The 18,708-nt window shown below is 42.2% G+C and overlaps 1 protein-coding gene across 5 annotated transcripts in view; it reads left to right on the forward strand.

Annotated features, from left to right (window-relative positions):
- Snrk (SNF related kinase) overlaps positions 1-18,708 on the forward strand; it is a 61,093-nt gene that overhangs the window by 15,976 nt on the left and 26,409 nt on the right. For all 5 annotated transcript variants that reach the window (XM_013122225.3, XM_013122226.3, XM_013122227.3 and 2 more), the window contains one exon: positions 1,478-2,172. In XM_013122225.3, coding sequence (XP_012977679.1) covers positions 1,584-2,172 — 589 coding nt within the window. In that variant the 5' untranslated portion in view covers positions 1,478-1,583. The remainder of the gene's footprint in view (positions 1-1,477; positions 2,173-18,708) is intronic.

An 18,708-nucleotide genomic window follows, 5' to 3' on the forward strand; every position in this document is an offset into this window, starting at 1 on the left:
TGGCAGAGTACCTGTCCAATGCTAGATTTTGAGACTGATCTCCAATATGGGCTTTGAAATCTGAGTTATGTTGAATTTTAGCTTTAATAGCACCTGCCATTTGTATGTAGAATTTCCTTGGCTTTCAAATGAGACAATCTGACCTTATATCCAATGACATAATATAGTCTCATCTCTGTGAATGTCTGTGGTAGGATTTTAGTACGTGTGGGCTTTTCTTCTGATCTTTGAAATAACAGCGAAATATAAAGGAATGTGACACTAGTGTTTTAGTGCACTACTGCCCTAGTGTCCCTAAGTTTTAGTTTGAGGTTAAACACACCTCCATCATTAAATAGCACAGATAGTGTGTGTGTCTGTCTGCTTTTGTAGCACACAGCTAGGAATGTGAGAAACGGCTTCAGCAAAGTAGTGTGTGCACATTAATAGGCCTCGACTTGTCTGGGAGGTCAGACAGTCTTCACTGGGCTCTGATACTCATTTCTTAGAGTGGCTGTTCAGCTTTTGGGATTTAAAGTGAGATATTTTAACTGCTATAATTTTATATACTTGTTTTCCCTGAGTCAAGGTCATTTATAAGAACATATTTCTATGTTAAGAGGTTTATAGGTTGAAGATTTTAAGTGTGATATGAAATATGGCTTCTAAAACCAAACACTTTTTGTCACTTAATGATCTATAAGAGCGCATGCCTGTGTACTCTGGCAAAGTGATCAGCCATGGCATTTTTTTTTTTTTGTGAAAGTTAGAACACTCTCATGGTAGTGGAGACAAAGAGTGAGTGGTCTCCAGTCAGAACTATTTATTAAGTACCTGCTATGTCCAAGGACTGTCTAATTCCTGCAGTCACGAAGCAGATAGTTGCTTGGTCAACATTTTGGGAAAGAAATTGCATTTCAAATGTAGTAAGGCAGTTTTGGTTGCCCTCTTGGTATCAGTATTGATTGAAATTTGGGAAGATGGAGAAAATGGTCTTTAGGAACCTTTAGATAGTCACAGATTACATGTTATCACTTGGGGATGCATGAACAGAGGGTAAGAGAAGGCTGTGCCAAAGCGGCCTTCATGCACCTTCTGCAAGTATAGTTAGACTTTGGATGACAGGAAGTGGTTGCTGGGTTTCTGGTTATGTACTTTCCTCCTTTCTTGTGAACTTTTACCATGTTTTCTAAAGACAGATGGAATTTTACTTTTGGAAAATATTTATTGTTTAAGCATAGCTTATCAAACTTGTCATTTTATTTCTGATGCTCCCCCTCCCACCAAAAATGCTTCCAGAGAGCTGCTACTGCTTGTTTGTAGAGTGTGGCACTTAACTTCTCAACCTCTATTTCGAATTGTAAACTCTAAGAATATAAATAGGTTTTTAATAATGACCTTGACTCATTTGTATCTCAGTCAACTTAAGGCTCTCAAAATAAAACAAATAAAAATTAGAAAGAAAATCCCTGTGTTGATTGTCTCTCTTGTTTTACAGGTATCCATTGCTGTGCTGATAATGAAGGCCTTGTCTCCAGCAGATACACTCATATGAGAAGACCCACTTCAAGCACTTTAATTATTTTCCCCTCTGTTGCACCAGCATGGCAGGGTTCAAGCGAGGATATGATGGAAAAATTGCTGGATTATATGATCTGGATAAAACCTTAGGCCGAGGTCATTTTGCGGTAGTTAAGCTTGCCAGGCATGTCTTCACAGGTGAGAAGGTGGCAGTGAAAGTGATTGACAAGACGAAGCTCGACACGCTAGCCACTGGCCATCTGTTCCAGGAAGTGAGGTGCATGAAGCTGGTGCAGCACCCGAACATCGTTCGTCTTTATGAAGTCATAGACACCCAGACCAAACTGTATCTCATTCTAGAACTTGGAGACGGAGGAGATATGTTTGACTACATAATGAAACACGAGGAGGGTCTTAATGAAGACTTGGCCAAGAAGTATTTTGCTCAAATAGTTCATGCTATATCTTACTGCCATAAACTCCATGTGGTTCACAGAGACTTAAAACCAGAAAATGTAGTCTTTTTTGAAAAACAAGGTCTCGTGAAGTTGACAGACTTTGGCTTCAGCAACAAATTTCAGCCAGGGAAGAAGCTCACGACAAGCTGTGGATCTCTTGCATACTCTGCTCCGGAAATCCTGCTTGGTGATGAGTATGATGCCCCTGCAGTAGGTAGGTAACCTACCTGCCTACCTGTTGGAACTCCGACAGCCGGTGCTGGTTGGTTGAGTCATTTGTTTATAACTGAAAATAATTCCAAAGAGAACCTTGATACTTAATAAGTTTAGTTTCATGAATACTGTGTGTTTCTACATCAGCAGACTGGTTATTTCAAACTCAAACTTACATGGAAGATGTCTGAGAGTATTTTTAAAACAAAGGTAATTAGAGTATTGTTGAAGGGAACCTCTCAGGGCACTCACTGTAACGTTTTTTCTGAAAGTCTGAACTAATTTCCTTCCTGTCTTCTCAGATTGTTTTCTGGCAGTGGCCCTGACTGTCCTGTCCTGCAGATGTCCTCTCACAGTCATGTCACAGCCACACTGGGGTAGTACATGAATATTAATTACAGTGTTAAGAATTAGAAATTGGATTCAGGCTACCTGTGACCTTGAGTAACTGGCTTCCCTGCTCGCCTCTTCACTTGTAAAATGCATGGCTGTCCTGTACCATTTTGTTTGCTTTCTCATTGTTCAGATGGGAACTTTGCCCCAGTGCCACATAAACGGAAGGCAGAGCAGGAAACTGCTGCGTCACACGCTTGTGTTGAGGGCCGTGGATAGGAGCAGCGTTCCCTCAGCGTTCCCTCACCTTTCCTGGCTGCCCTTGCCTTCTCCCAGCATCCTTTGTGCAGCATTTCCTGTCTGTGCTGCTTTCCACGTTAGATCAGCTTTGTGCCCTTGGGACTGTATCAGTTGTGAAGGCCATACAAGAATTGTTCTGACTTGAAAGAATTTATTGAACTGAAGGTGCCATCAGCTTTAAGTTTTAAATCTTATTTACTCTCCAAGAAGTTTCTTCTGACACTGCATGCACACGACACCAGACTTCATAGGCAGAGTGTGCAGTGAACTGCACACAGGAGGAAATGATGACAACATGCTGACATGTTAGATTGCCGACGTCACAATAGAACTAACTCACTGTGGCAAGACACTGAGTGTTCTGTTAGACTGTTGTGTTCTGGCAAAGAAGGGATGGTGGTTGGCCTCTGCCTTCAGAGCCAACCAGGTTTCACTGCAGCCTTTTGTTAGAGTATTTGAGCCAAAGATTTTGGTGAGTAAAGCCATTTAAATCAGAGAATAAAGCAGGGTTGACAGTCTAGGCATGGGTGTAAATATGTAAGACACCTTCCTGCTTTCTACACCTAAAGTAAGACCAAGCCAGCTGTTGTGAAAATCGGGGACTGTTATGTAATTTAGAAGACAGTTTGGCAATACCCTGGTAAAGAAAGATGTGTAAATCATATGACCAAGTAGCTAGTTTTGTGTGTGTGTGTGTGTGTGTGTGTGTGTGTGTGTGTGTGTATGAGAGAGACAGAGAGAGAGAGACAGAGAGAGACAGAGAGAGAGAGAGGATGCACACTCACACACAGAGGGGTATAAAATACTGGCCAGCTGGTGGCGGCAGCACACACCTTTAATCCTGCACTGGGGAGGCAGAGGCAGGCAGATCTCTGTGAGTTTGAGGCCATTCTGGTCTACATAGCAAGTCCCAGGACTTCCAGGGCTACACAAAGAAGCTCTGTGGTGGGGTAGGGGGAGGCTTTGGAACACAGCCTTGTGCATGCCTGGCCCAAACACATCCCCACCCCACTCAAGGAACATGATTACATCACTGATGAATACATGGTGCAGTGTTCCTGTTGAATTGTGCAGGTTGGTGAGAATGCAGCACATATGCTCTAGTGATGGATTTCCTAAGAGTATGTAAGGGCAGAAAGCAAATTGGTAAGGAGCACATAGAGCACAAACCCTGCATATGTCTGAAGCACAGTGTGGTGGCCTGGCGGGGGCGGGGCATATCCCACAAAAATGAACACGTGGAGATTATTTACAGGAAGTTTTGTGTTTCTGTCCTGTTTGTCATTTCTACATTGATGCTCTGGTTTTTCATTGTGTATTCTCTTCTTCTCCCCCTCCTCCTGTTCCCCCTCTCCCTTCTCCTCCTCCTATCCTACATATTGCATAATGAAACTTAAGAGAAGTTTGACCAAGCAGGTGGGTGGTTACTTTGTGTTGGTTCAGTGTGCGCTGTTCATAGTTTACTTCTTTATCTTTGTTATTCGTGTTGATTTTAACTGGCCCTGTGCAATGTGGTAGGGATAAATACAAAATTGCTCTCATAAGTGAACCAACAGTTTTCTTTCTGTTAACATGCTATCTGCCAAAATTAGTCATGTTTTGGCAAAATGAACATAGGCAAACCCGTCACCGTGAAATTGGCAGGTGTTGCTGGGTGAAGACATGGGCTCCATGCAGTTCTTTATGGCACATGACTTCTTTGCCTTAAGGTTTAGCTCTGCTGTCATTTTATTCTTCAGGGAATAAGTTTTGGTTTTAGTTACTAAGTACACCTTTGACCTAAGCTTGAGTGTCTTGGAAACCTTAGTGCCTTCATTTCTAATGTGCATAAGCTGGTGCCTCCCTCTGCTGCAGCCTCTGCCCCCAACCGTCTCACTGTGGAGTTTTTGTTCACTTCACTGTTTGGTTTCCTGTTGTGTTTTAAAGCCATTTAGAATGAGTTATTTTTTTTTTATTTCAAAGGGATAAATGTTGTCTTTTAGCTTATTGGTTTTTAATATCTAATTTTAGTTCATTGAAGTTAATGAATATATCCAATTGGGTTTTGCTTTGGGGAATACTTTTGGATTTTTTTCTCATTGGCTTGATCATAGCTATTTTTGCAATGATGACTTGAGTGTTCCCTGTGTGATGAAAGTGTTTGTGTTTTGGGTGCTTGAAGAGCTTTATATATGAGTCGTTCACTGTGTGATGTTCCTTTGTAGCCTCTGTCTCTCCCAAAGGAATGATGCTGTTGCCACTCTGATCTGTGAGCTCTGCTATGACCAGCTTGGCTTTGTGTTTTTAAGCCGTGTGAAGTGCGGGTTGTAATTTTATTTCCCATGATGAGCTACAGCTTTGTAATATAAAAACAACTTGTTTGTGTGGACATTCAGCTATACCTCAGTTCTGTTATCTGTACTTTAGTTATTGGAGTTTAGTAACATATAGCTTTTATTTTTGCATATAATCCGAGTCTGTTTTAAGGAGGGGAATTTAGTCTGTATTGCTGGAATATTTGAATTTACTTTTTTAAAAAAATTGTTCTCTTATATATCATCTTTCCTCATTTTGTTAGGTTACTTAGGTTGGTTTCTTTTTCTTTTCTTTTCTTTTCTTTTTTTTTTTTTTTTTTTTGAGTCAGGGTTTCTCTGTGTAACTTTGTAGACCAAACTCACTCTGCCTCCTAAGTTCTGGGACTAAAGGTGTGCGCCACCACAGCCCGACTTGGGCTACCCAGGTTTCTTTTCCTGGCTGTTTGTTTCTTCTTCATTGGCTTTTACGCTCAGTGCCCAGAGTTACTACTCATTATATGTTATTTCTCTCCCTTCAGCTAAGAAGCTTTAGTAGTGGAATTTGGAGTTGCTTCCGTTGGTTTAATGTCACTTTTACTTATTTTTACAAATGTCTTGACTTCCCCGTCCTTTACTTAGACAATTACTTTTCTGTTTCTTTTCTCTTCACGATCCTTCCATGGGGGATTGTGAATGGTTCTCCATGTCTTTTTCTACCTAAAATGTATTCACAGTGATACTCTTACTGGATATGGAAACACATTCTCATTAATTTTCCTCCTTCTAGATGTTTTCTGCCATCCTTTTGCTACCAAAGTGGCCAGCTGGGTGTCTGGTGTGAGACTGGTTTTGTTTCTCGTCACTGGTTCTGTGTCACTCAGTTGTGCTGTGTTTTCACTTCTCCGTTAAGTGGATTTAAAGTGGATTTATCTGGGTGTTTATTCTTCTGCTTTGTGATCATGATTCTTCTTATACTCATTTTTCTGGGTTTGAGGGGACATTAGTTGTTTGTTCATCTTGTGTTTCTGAGATTTCAAGTAGCTTGCCTGTGAATGTGTTGTCTTAGTGTTGTAGTCTGCTTCTAGCGGATAGAGAAAAGCAGGGTGTGCATCTAAGTAGGAAGTCTTGATTTTTGGATTTACTGTGTGGCAGATTTGGTGTTTTCTAGATACCATCCTCTCTTCCTAATGCCTACAGTCCACTTCTGCCCAGAGCATAGGTCTGCTAGGGCTCCTGTGTAGTTGGGAGGTAGAAAAATCAGAGCACCACCCCGTGGTTCAATTCCTTCCTGTGTCCAGTGTATATCTAGAAAGGAGCAGTATAGAAAGTTCTGTGGGCTGGACAATGAATTCCTCCTTCACTGGGTCCCACCTACAGCCCCTTTTTGCAAGTCTAGGAGCGTGTGTGTGTGTGTGTGTGTGTGTGTGTGTGTGTGTGTGTGTGTGTGTGTGTGTGTGTGTCTGTAGGGGATGAGGATTGGCTAGATCATTCTGGAAACTATTGCTCCACTCACCTCTGGGCTTCCACACAGCTGTGTCAAGCTGACACCTTGTTGTGGAGGAAAGAAAATGATGGAGTTCATGAAAGTCCTTAGAGTCTTGGGAGAACTGTGGGGAGGTTGCAGGGTGGCAGTGGAGAGTGGAGTTACCCCGTGGAAGAACAGGCAGTGGCACACCTTTCTGTTGGCCTGGGGAGGAGGGGCGTGGCTGCTGGGAGTGTGGGAGTGGGGCTTCACAGGGATTTCTGGATGGGCTCCCTGATTTCCCAGAACAGTGCCAGGAAAGCACTTACTCTTTAGACTGTGCTTTCAAGTTCTCTTCCTTTTAGAACTTCAAGCCATGAGAACTGTTTTTTAGGCCTCAGGTTTCCAGCTTCTCTACAGTTGCAGATCCCTGACATTGCTTAGGACTTCTCAGCATCTCTAAAAGTTTCAAGTTAAAATTAAAATTAGCATTGAGACCTTAAAATCGCTCTTGAGATTTGTTTGGAGTCTTCCTAGAATTTTACATTTGTTGATCTGATTTTTTTTTTAACTCTTGGCCCAGCTCCCAAATAAATGGACTGAGAGCTTTTCTTACTTATGAATGCCCAGCCTTAGTTTACTTTTTTATAGCCAGCTTTTCTAACTTAATTTATCCCATTTCTCCTTGACTAATTTGCCTCTAGGCCTTTTACCTTTCCTATTCTATAACTTTTCTTCCCTTCTTTGTGGCTGACTGTGTGTGTGGCCCCGGCGTCCTCCTCTCCTTCCCCCCCCCCTTCTGTTATTCTCTCTGCCTGCCAGCTCTGCCTGTTTCTCTCTCCTGTCTAGCTAGTGACCATTCAGCTCGTTACTAGACTGCTCAGGTGTTTTAGACAGGCAAAGTAACACCACTTTACAGAATTAAACAAATGCATAGTGAAAGAACGTAATACATCTTTGCATCATTAAATATTCCACAGCATAAATGAACCTAACACATCTTAATGTTCCACAACAAAAATCCCTGTTAGATGTTTTCCTAATTTATAGACAGATATCTCAGAGATGAAATAACTAGTCTCTGCATTAATTTGTTATGACCAGTTATGGAGTAAATAGAATGAAATCTAAATTACTTTTAATAATAATAAAAGTTTAGCTTCACATGAAGTGTGTAGCTCTTTTGGGGGAAATACCTGTGTATGTGTAGGCTCCAGTATCTCTGCATTTAATGGTGATCACCCTCCATGAATGTGTGTACTCATGCATAGTAATAAACAAAAGATAGAATTCTTCCTAGATCTGTGCTCCACCATGGGTCTCAGTACTGGATTTACATACTCTCCATATACTGGGAGACAGCCAGGAGCAGCCTCAGCCAGAGACATGTGTATTGTGGTCTTTCCTGTGAAGGTTCAATGCTGTGCTCCTGCCTTCAGAAACAAGGCAAGCATGTCTAACTGCTATTCCTAACAGTGCCCAAAGCATAGTGTAAAGGAAGAAATAAAACTGCCTCTACTTATAATTGACATGCTTAACTACCTAGAAAATTTCAAAAAGTCTGCAGAAAATGAATTCGTCTCACAGGACTTAAAATCATAGAAATCCACAGTTCCATAGAACAACACATGGAGGCCAAAATTTAAAACAGTAGTAACTGTAATGAAATATATAAGAATGTGTGTGTTAGCCTATCTAACTGAAAGTGATAAAATGCTAATGGAAAAACCAAAGATCTGAGTGATTGAGGAGCATGCCCCACTCACGGACTGAAGAGTGCAGTGTAGACACTTACCCTGTCCACAGTGATCCAGCCAGCACATCTCCTAGCAATGGCCCACAGCTCTTTATACACAGAGATAGCTAACGTCTGTACGGAGAGGCAGAGGGCCCGGAACAGCTAAACTTGAAAAAAAATAAAAACAGTAGTAACCAGGATTACGGAGTCACTTACACAACCAGATTTAGAAAACAGTGTGGCAGCCGGGAGGTGGTGGCACACACCTTTAATCCCAGCCCTCAGGAGGCAGAGACAGGCAGATCTCTGTGAGTTCAAGGCCAGCCTGGTCTACAGAGAAACCCTGTCTCAACAGACAAAATATAAAAGAAAAAAAAGAAAAGAAAAACAATGTGGCAGCTTCTTATAAAACAAGATGTACACTTAGCATACAGCCCTATAGTCACTCCTTGTGCTCCAGAGAAATGAATAGCTACGCTTACATGGGCCCACAGGCCTACCAGCGGGAGAGCTACACCACCCACCCCAAGTGGTCTGTGCAACGATAAACGATGCCCACTATTGATGTGTCTTGAGTCCATTTTAAGGGTCAGGAGGTTCATGCTTTAATTCCAGCACTAGGGATGGAGAGGCAGGAGGATGAGGAATTTAAGCCAGCTTTAGTTACAGAGTGAATTGTCTCATAACAAAAATAAACAAGAAAACCCCACCTCATATCAGAAGAACATATTCTCTATAATGTAGTTTTCTTGTGGTGGTGGGTGGTTTGGCAACACAGGCAGAGAGGGACTTCTGTGTCTGCCTATGATAAAACTGTACACACGTGTGGGGGAAAAACACTGAATTCTGAGCAAGCTGTGTGAGCTGTGCCAATGTCTGCTTCTGCTTTTGATCTACTGTATAGTTAGGTAAAGGTCTACTCATTGGGGAACACCACATGTCACCTGGGAGTATGGCCTGTGTTGTTGTGAATCTGTGTGTGTGTGTGTGTGTGTCCGCACGTGCGACGCATTCACATGCATGTACATGAGGGATGGGGCAGAGAGCAGCACGACTCTGGGGATTAGTTTCTGATCCTCCCGACTCACCTTCCTTCTGTCTGTTAGGTGGCTCTGATTGGAGCTGCTGTAGTCATGCTGTTGAGCACACTCTGGCCTGGGCTGTCTCTGGACTTTCTCACCTCCTGTCCCTTTGCTGGGAACAGAGGAGTCTTGTCTGGGGTTCTCCCACATGTATGTCACCAGGTCTGTGAAGCCTTATTTCTGTGTTGGTGGAGACCTCTGCATGGCCAGTTCTTTGGGCTCTGTTACCCCCTGCAGCTCCTGACACAGAAACCCTCAGGACCACTGACATAACTGCCTCAGTGCTTCCTCTTGAAGCCACAGAATGTCTTGCCCTGTGCTGTGACTGCTGTCCCATGGGGACATTTGGCCTCAGATTCTGGCTGTCTCTGGTTGTGGGAGAAAGAGAATCTGCGGTGCTCTCTACTTTGGAAACCTGCCCTCAAGGGAATTTCTACAATTGTTGGCTGCCTGGGAAAATGAGGAGAAAGGATGAGCTTAGGACCTTTGCTCACGTTTCCCACATGTTGGTTTTAGTTTTTTTTAACTTTCAGAAGTTTAACGTGGGTGTACTATGTCAGATTTTAAAGCTGGGGTGTTTCTTCCCCTTCAAAACATGTAAACTAAAAATTGAAAGTTCTGGTATTTATTTCATAGTTGATTAGTCTTTGTGTTTAAAAAAATGTAGCTTAATTGGTAAAGTATTTGCCTAACATGCACAAGGCCCTTGGTTCAACCCCCAGTGCTATGTAAAACTGGATGTTGTTCTGACAAAGAACTCTGTAATCCCAGCACTCAAGAAATGGAAGTGGGGTTCAGAATTTAAAGATCATAACCTCTGCACCCCATCTTTCTCTTCCATATCAGTGTGGACAGAACTTCAGAAGCATTTTCAGAACGGTCAGGCAGCAGTCATTTTAATTCAGAAATGCATGTAGATGCAGAATGAACTCATCTTCATTCTGGTCATGTGCTCAAAACACTGACACCCTCCCCTCTTTTCAGATGGGCTTGGCATGTGGTCCAGGCCGTCCCCCAGTGCAAAACCATCCTGTCTCAGCTTTCTGAGTGTGCGATTGTCAGAGTAGGTCTGTGTTTTCTATCGTTGGTTTCCTAAGCTATATTTATGTGTGAAATGTAAGCCTTTTGACAAAGAAAAACTGACTTGTAAAGCAGAGAGTTGAGTGGCTAGAACAAATCTCTCTTTGTTTTTTTTAAATGAAGTGTCCTGTAGTCCAGACTGGCTTCAGACTTGTTATGTAGCTGAGCATGACCTCGAGCAGTCAGCCGCTCACTTGTCCATGCTGACTGGTGGAGCGAGAGCAGGTGCAGAGTTGAGTTAGCCATGCAGACTGATCTGTAGAAGTGCGGCTCCTTCACAGCCTTTGTTCCAAACGTGTGCCTTCACCTACTTTCCTTTCTCACTCCCGTCTTCATTCAGTGCACACACCTCTAATTCCTTTGTTTTTGTTGTTCTTTAAGTACAGCCAAGGATTAGGAAGATAACTCAGTTAGTAAAATGATTGGAGGACCCGAGTTCCATCCCCACAACCCACATGTTAAAAAGTCAGATGTGTTTGTGTGTGCTAAGGAGGTGGAGACAGGCAGATCCCTGAGACCAGCCTGGTCTACTTGGTGAGTCCCAGGTCAGTGAGAGCCCTATCTCAAAGGAATAAAAACAGCGAGCGGTGCCTGAGGAACAACAGCTGAGGCTGTCCTCTGACCTCCATGTGTATGTTTATACCTGCAAGAACACATACACACAAATACATCTGTGCTATGTAAAATTAATGCCCACAACTAATATCCCTAAAATTTTACTTGGAATCATGTTAGCCTCTGAAACTGGAGGCAAACCTGTAGCATGTCAGCCTTTGTGGCTCTGTGTGGTACTTGAGAGGTAGAGCCCTCTCTCAAGCGTAGATCAAGGCCTGAAGCCAAGGCAGTGGGTATGCTCCTTTGTTGGTGAAAAGAAAACAGGGCTGGGGGGGGGCATTGAATAAAAACGGTGGTAGTGTTTGGGTGTTTTTGCCTGTGTGTGTGTACTCTTACGTACAGTGTTGTGGAGACCAGAAGAGGGCATTGGATAACCCAGGATTAGAATTACAGATGGTTGTGGACTACTGTATGGATGCTGGAAATTGAACTGAGGTCCTCTGAAAGAACAACCAGTGCTCTTAATCACTGAACTGTCTCTTTACAACCCCCCTCCACCCCAACCTCTTTTCTAACTGTAAATTGCCTAGCTGTGATTTTGGTAGGAAATGATGAAGAAAATTTGAAGTAAAGTTTCTAGACAAGGCTGTTCCTGAAGAGGCCATCAACCAATGGATATACAGTGTGATAGACTTGGAGGAGTTCAACACATTTGATTTTTTTTGGGGGGGGGTTTCGAGGCAGGGTTTCTCTGTATTGTTTTGGAGGCTGTCCTGGAACTCGCTCTGTAGAGCAGGCTGGCCTCGAAGTCACAGAGATCCGCCTGCCTCTGCCTTCCAAGTGCTGGGATTAAAGGTGTGTGCCACCAACACCCGGCTTGATATATGTTTTTAAAGTCATTTGGTATTATTAACTAAATTTATATGCATCAGCTCTTCACTGGATCTTGAAATCTTTGCTAAGGTTCATAGAAAACCCACAGTGGGCTGAGAGCTCAGTAGACAGAGGGATGGTATGATCCATCACTGTGTGCTTTTCTTTTTAGTAGTAATTACTTTCTGGGGACTGGAATTGGTGGAACAGATCCTTCCAAGACAATGAGTCCAGCAGAGTGCCAGGGTCAGTTGATGTGAGCAAAGCATATTGAGTGTGAGTCAGCGTCACACTTGTGACCCTGCATTCAAAGTCGCCTTTTTGGTTTGGCACTCTTAGTGACTTTATGCTTTTCAGACAGTTCACAGAGGAGCCTTTCTGTTAGAGAAGACCACTTACTAACTGGACTTGGCTGTCATAGGGAAGAATTGAGGTCACACCTCACCTTTGGGCTCGGTGTTCATTGCTTTCTGCTTCATTTGAGAATGTGTCTTGGTATGCAGTCGTCCGATGCAAATGTATTTTCCGTAGATGGAGTTTTTGTTCCACCTGGTTCTGCAGCCGTTTGAACCCAATAAACACACAGAGGCTTATATTAATTGTAAACTATTTGGTCAATGACTTAGGCTTCTTATGGCTAGCTCTCTTAATTATCAACCCATTTCTATTAATCTGTATATCTCCATGTGGTTTTGACTTACTGGAGAATTCCCAGCATCCTGTCTTCCTGGTAGCTACATGGCGTCTTCCTGGCAGCTCTCTCTGCCTTTCTCTTCCCAGCATTCTCCTTGTCTGGTAGCCCCACCTATACTTCTTGCCTAGCTACTGGCCAGTCAGCATTTTACTAAACCAATAAGATAAACATATAGTCACAGCACACAGGCAGAACATTCCCCATCAGTTTTTCAGTTGGTACAGTGGGACCAGCCACACCCATGATTCCATGAATGCCAGGGCCCCACTGTCAGGTAAGAATTACATTTACAATGTCCAGTCCACTAATATTTGGCAAACTTGGAGAAAATACCCTATTATCTATTCTATCTTGATGCATCCAACTTTTTATACCTAAACACCTTTCTGTCATAACTTGTTTTACCTTCCCTAAAATACCTTATTAGACCTTAAAACATTGTTTAGATAAATAACAAGTTTTATGCATTTCAACCTTTTATATTTTATATCTCTTTTGTGAGTTTCTTTTCTGTATTTGTTAACAAATACAACTGTAACTATAATTATCTAGTCTTCAACCCCCGTCAGAGACTCAAGTGAGCCTCTGAATTTCCTGAGTGAACAGAAAGTGGAGAACAAACTACTTCTAAAACTACAGAAACAATAGAGCCCTCTGGCTGCCTGGACAGTCACCCAAGGTTCCTCTGTGACACTGGTGCTTCCACCTTGAGCCTATAGGCCTAGAATATCTGACAGACTTTTCTGTGAAGCAGGGATTTTTGAATGACTGTCTATCTTGTCTTGGTAGAGTTCGGCAGTGGCCTTCTTTTGTGTCCTGCTTGTCCAGTTTGCACAGCACGCTGTCAGCAGTTGAGGGAAGGCAAGTTTCCTGCCCAGTGACTAACTCTGCCACATTAAACGCAAACTCCATGTGGAGGTTCTTCGATGCTCATCATCCTTTTTTGAAGTGAATTGGTCCTGCCAGGAGCAGATGTCTCACTGTCAAGAAAAGCCTTGTTATTAAAACGCCTTAAATGCCATATTCTGTAAGTCTCTGAAATGTTTGAAGACCCTCTATCTATCTAAAATATATCTCTGTTTTATCTTGAAAACATATCTAACATGGCTGCAGATTTGATTGTTATAGATGACTAATAACCTGTATTTCTTATTATCCTAAATAGCTATCAAGGACTAGAACTTTACATCACATTTTTCAATGAACTGCATAGGTATAATACCTTAAACAAGAGTAGAAACGTATATACAGTATTTTCCCTGACTGTGACCTGTTAAGAGAAGCTTTTTCTTTGTGAGAAACCTTCCCGCCAACCTGGTTCTAGAGCCGCATCAGTCCTAAATAAACACACAGGAGGCTATATTAATTATGAAGCTGTAGCCCTTGCTTGTTTCTTACTGGCTAGCTCTGACTTAAGTAATTACCCCATAATTGTTAATCTAAGTATGTCTCTTACCGGAGAATAGTTCCGGGCTTCCTACCCCATGGCGTCACATGTCGACTCTCCTGTGTTTCTCCTTCCCAGAATCCTTCTCGACTCCTAGTCCCTCCCATCTAGATTCCTATTGGCTCAACAGTGCTTTATTGACATAAGACTTCCCCAACAGTGACCAGTAACAACTTGCAACCCCCCCCCCCCAACAATGGCAAACATCCACTGAGCAACCAGAAACCACACCCTCCACCTTTTGGGAATGTGAGTGTAGTGTTCTTAAAAGTACTTCCTGTTTTCTGGGGGAGATGGCATCTTTAGGAGACCCTGAGAAAATTGAGATAATAGTCCTGAGAGAGCTAGCTGTTTTATTCTTTGTTTAGTCTCTGTGTGATGGGAAAGTGTAGAGTTTATCTGAAGTCTTACTGTAGTAGTCTGTGAGGCTAAACCATCTCAGCTAACAGCTTTGAAGTTGTTCTGGATGCTGATTTCTGAGGAAACTGCAACAGAGATGCTCTGAGAGGCTGGATCACCAGGGCTACTTTTCTTCGTTTTGTTTGGTCCTTTGTTCTAAAAACACATATCTGTATTAACACAAGTATGGAATGTACAGTGTGTGCAAATCAGCTAAAGATACTTTTTTTGTTCTGTTTGAGCAGGTAAAAGGCATTTGTCAACTATCAGTCTGTGTGGACTGTATAATTAAAGGGTAATATAAATTTCCAGCCATGTCATATGAAAGGATGGCATGTAATAATAAGTCATGAGGACTCTGTAGTTAACAAGATTTATCACGTCTCATTCAGTCTCAGAGCTGTTCCCATGTCAAGGGATCAGTTTATACATTACCTGTCTTGTAGTTTTTCTTGGTTTCTTCCTTCATGTCTGTGGCCAAGATTTTCAGGTCTCTCCCCATAAGATATGGTCTTTATTAGTTTTGAAGAAATCCATAGCTCTTTGTTTCCTGTGAAAACAAAGGTGTAACCTCTCCCCCAATGCAACACATTTTCTGACTTCCACTCTGAAGTTAAGACATTCTTAAAATATAGACTGATTTAATTCAGTAGTTTTTCTTCCCACAATCTAATATCTCTTAGCAGCTGCTGTTTTTTGTTCATTAGCATTTAAAAATTCAAAGTCAGCAAAACACCATACAGGATCCAGACACTCTGTGTATTTTTTATTCTTATGTGGCTTATTCTTATACTACTTTACTCATTCTTTAAAGATTTTACTTCATTATTTTAAACTATTTTTCTATGACTGTCTATACATATTTTCTTTCTTCTTCAGCATCTAAGCATATTTTTAAGCATACTGTACCTGTATAGAGATCTTTTTTTTTTTTTTTCAGTCGGGACCTGGCTTCACTGACTGCCTGCAGCATCTCTGACCTCATGAACCAAGCCTTAAACTGCTAGGCGGTGACTGGGATGCCTGCTGTGCTGGCACTGTGTCCCCTTCAGGTTCACAGGCACCAGTGGTAGCCACATCTAAGGGTCCCAACTCTTGGAAGTTGCTGAGCCCACTTTCTGAAGTCCCTGGGAGCAGCAGCCAGCTATCATGAGTGATTGTGTGGAGGCCCAGCTGGTAACTGCAGTGCTGGCCGGTGTGACTTCTCCTTCTGTGTGGTCCTGACACACGTTGGAATGCCAAATGTAGTTGGGCTTTCTTTGGGGCTGCTAGCTCCCCAGTAATGACAAAGAGACTTATTAGTAATTATGAAAGCTTGGCCTTTATCTTTGGCTTGTTCCCATCTAGCTCCTATAACTATTAATCTGTGTCTTGCCACATGCCTAGTACCTCCCTCCCGTTCTGTGTGTCCCACTTGTTCTTGTCTCTCTTCTTCCCAGAGATTATCTCCTTTCCCAGAAGCCCTGCCTATTCTTTCCTGCCTAGCTATTGGCCATTCAGCTCTTTATTAAGCTAGTCAGAAGGTGCCTTTCACACAGTGTGATGAGATATCCTGCAACAGTTGACTGGAAGGATGCTTTTATTTGGGGGAGAAGGAATGGCAGACCCCTTGGTATGCAGTCTGTCAAATGAATTCTAGTTTAGCTGTATATGAAGATTTATGGGGGGGAAAGGTGAGCATTAATCTATGTTTGACCTTTCTGAGAAGGTAAAAAGGGTCTTATTAAACAACTTGTATAGATAGGCATTGTAGAAGGAAATGCTTAATCTTAGAAGTGATTGCAGTATTCAGAATGTAGTATAACATTATAGTGATCAAGATTGTGAAGGGTAATCATAATGAAAGAACAGAGTCCATAAATAACACACATATATAGTCAGCTACTTCTCAGAGAAAACGGTGCCAACGTGATTCAGTGGAGAAAAGACAATTTTTCAATATGGTTGCAAATATACAGTACCATTTGTATAAGCTCAGTTTGCCTCACAGGCCAAATATTAAGTCTAGAGAACTTTTTAGAAGAAGGCATGCCAATCTTTGCACTCTTAGCCTAGTTAAAGGTGTTTTAGATGTCACAACAAAAAACAGGACCTATAAAAGGAAAAATATAAATCAGATTTCATCAAAATGTTGTACTCCAGCTTTTTAAATGATACTGAGTCATAGGCTGGGAGAAAATATTTACACATCACTTATCTGATAAAGAACTTGTTTTCAGAATGTATTAAACACTCAGCTCAGTAATCGTTGGGCATGGTGTCTGAAGCAGGAGGATCATGAGCTGGAGGCTAGCCTGGGCTATACAGCAACATTCTGTCTCAAAACACTGTAAGAGCAAAACCATGACTCAGTGATAAAAGGCAGCCTAGCTTAAACATGGGCCAAAGGCACCACCTTTACTCCTAGCACTTGGGAGGCAAAGCAGGCGGATCTGAGTTCAAGGCCAGCCTGATCTACAGAGTGAGTTCCAGGTTAGCCAGGGCTACACAGAGAAACCCTGTATAGACAGCTCATCAAAGAAGAGGAGATGCCAAGTGAACACACTTAAGCACTCTGACTCTGTCCCATTGGCCACTCAGGAAATGCAAGCTGAAAATCGTACCTATTAGGATGGCTGTAATTTTTTAAACTGATAATAGCAAGAAGTGACAGGAACACTTAAGCTCAACTTGAGTTGACTTGAATGGAACAACCCAAACTCTGACACATTTCTGGTGGAACCATAGACTTAAGTTACCTCTTTGGAAATGGCTTGCCTGTTTCTGATACTAACAGTCTACACCTACCTAGCAAGCACCCGGCAAGCATACACTTGGGCATTTACTCAAGGCAAGTGAGCATTTATGTTAATATACTAGCCTGAAAACAGCTGGGAGCGTGGCTCAGTGGTAGAGCACTTGCCTGGGTTCCATCTCCAGCACCTGCTCCCTAGCCTGTAAGCAGAACTAGTGCCATTAGCTGCATTGTTGATAATTGCCCCAGGCCGAGTGCTCCAGATGAAACCACATGCCTGCATTTTATGACAAAGTTTAGAGAACACAAAATAGACTAGCAGAGCTGCACTGGGAGCAGGGTTGACCACAGGACAGCACACAGGGACTGTGCGAGGTGGGACAGTGACGTTTCTGCACCCGACCGTGGCGGAGTTGTGTAACTGCATTTGTCAGGACTTACTGAATGCACTTTAAATTGGTGAATTGGGATGTGTGTAAACTATACCCTAAAGAACTTGGAGGAAATGATAAATACCACAGTATCTTTAATAGGCTAGTATTTAGGGCTGTCTATGACATCAGTGAGCTTGGGAGCCTCCCAACAGGCTTCCAGTAGGTCAATCTTACTGACATTAAATATTCTTTACTTTCATAATCAGAAAGCAGTAAATGCTCACTTTACAACCAAGAAGTAGATGGTCACTTTTGAGAGAACTTTCTAGGTAAAGTTTTCATATGAAGATATAATCTGAAGGAGTCAGCCAGGTTATATATTTGCTGTAATTTCTAGGAAGCCATACTGATGCTTTTTTGAGTACAGAAAAACAATGTACAATGTATGCCACATGTCTAGTTAAGTGTCAGGTGTGGAGAATTGACCCAAACAAAATTTCCAGAGTGAATACATTGATGTGTGACTCTTGTAATACATGGTGACTTTAAAGTTTATTTTTTTCTCTAAAAACAAGGAAGTTGTCTTCTGGTGAGTTTAAGTTTTTTTGGACAATGCTGTGTCCTTTTTAAAGGCTGCTCCAGTTTCCCCAAGCTTTTGTGAAACACTTGTGACTTCTAGAGGAAACCTGTTTCTCAGCTGAGCATTTCTATGTAAAGGGATTTCTGCAGCTGATATTTCACTGGCTTTTCACCCATCTTCAGTCATATCTTAGCCTTTATGCAGAATACAAATCAACAGAAGCAGACGCCAGTTTGCCTCACCAGCTGTTAAACCCAAGTATCAAGTTTGCACAGACTTCAACTTTGCAGTGCCAACTATGCACACTCTAGTTGTGTTGCGCTGACCAGACAAATGGAATTGGACCACATTTGTACTGGCTTGAGAAATTTCTGCTTTGTGTTCAGAGTCACACTGGTTGTATTGCACTGCACTAGTGGGGATTTTAAGTTCATTTACTACCTGGAACCAGGTTTGAAGTTACTGTGTTCTGACAGAGCATTCTCCAGTGGGTATCTCTCTGAAAGAGCATCTGCAGTGAAACATCATGAAAGAGTATGTTCTCTGTGTATTGCTGTGCCCACACCCTTGTCTCCATGCCTTTTACTTTGATGATATGGACGGCTTAGACTTT

This window comes from Mesocricetus auratus, unplaced genomic scaffold (genome assembly GCF_017639785.1).
Source record: "Mesocricetus auratus isolate SY011 unplaced genomic scaffold, BCM_Maur_2.0 Super-Scaffold_100691, whole genome shotgun sequence".
Lineage (NCBI taxonomy): Eukaryota > Metazoa > Chordata > Mammalia > Rodentia > Cricetidae > Mesocricetus > Mesocricetus auratus.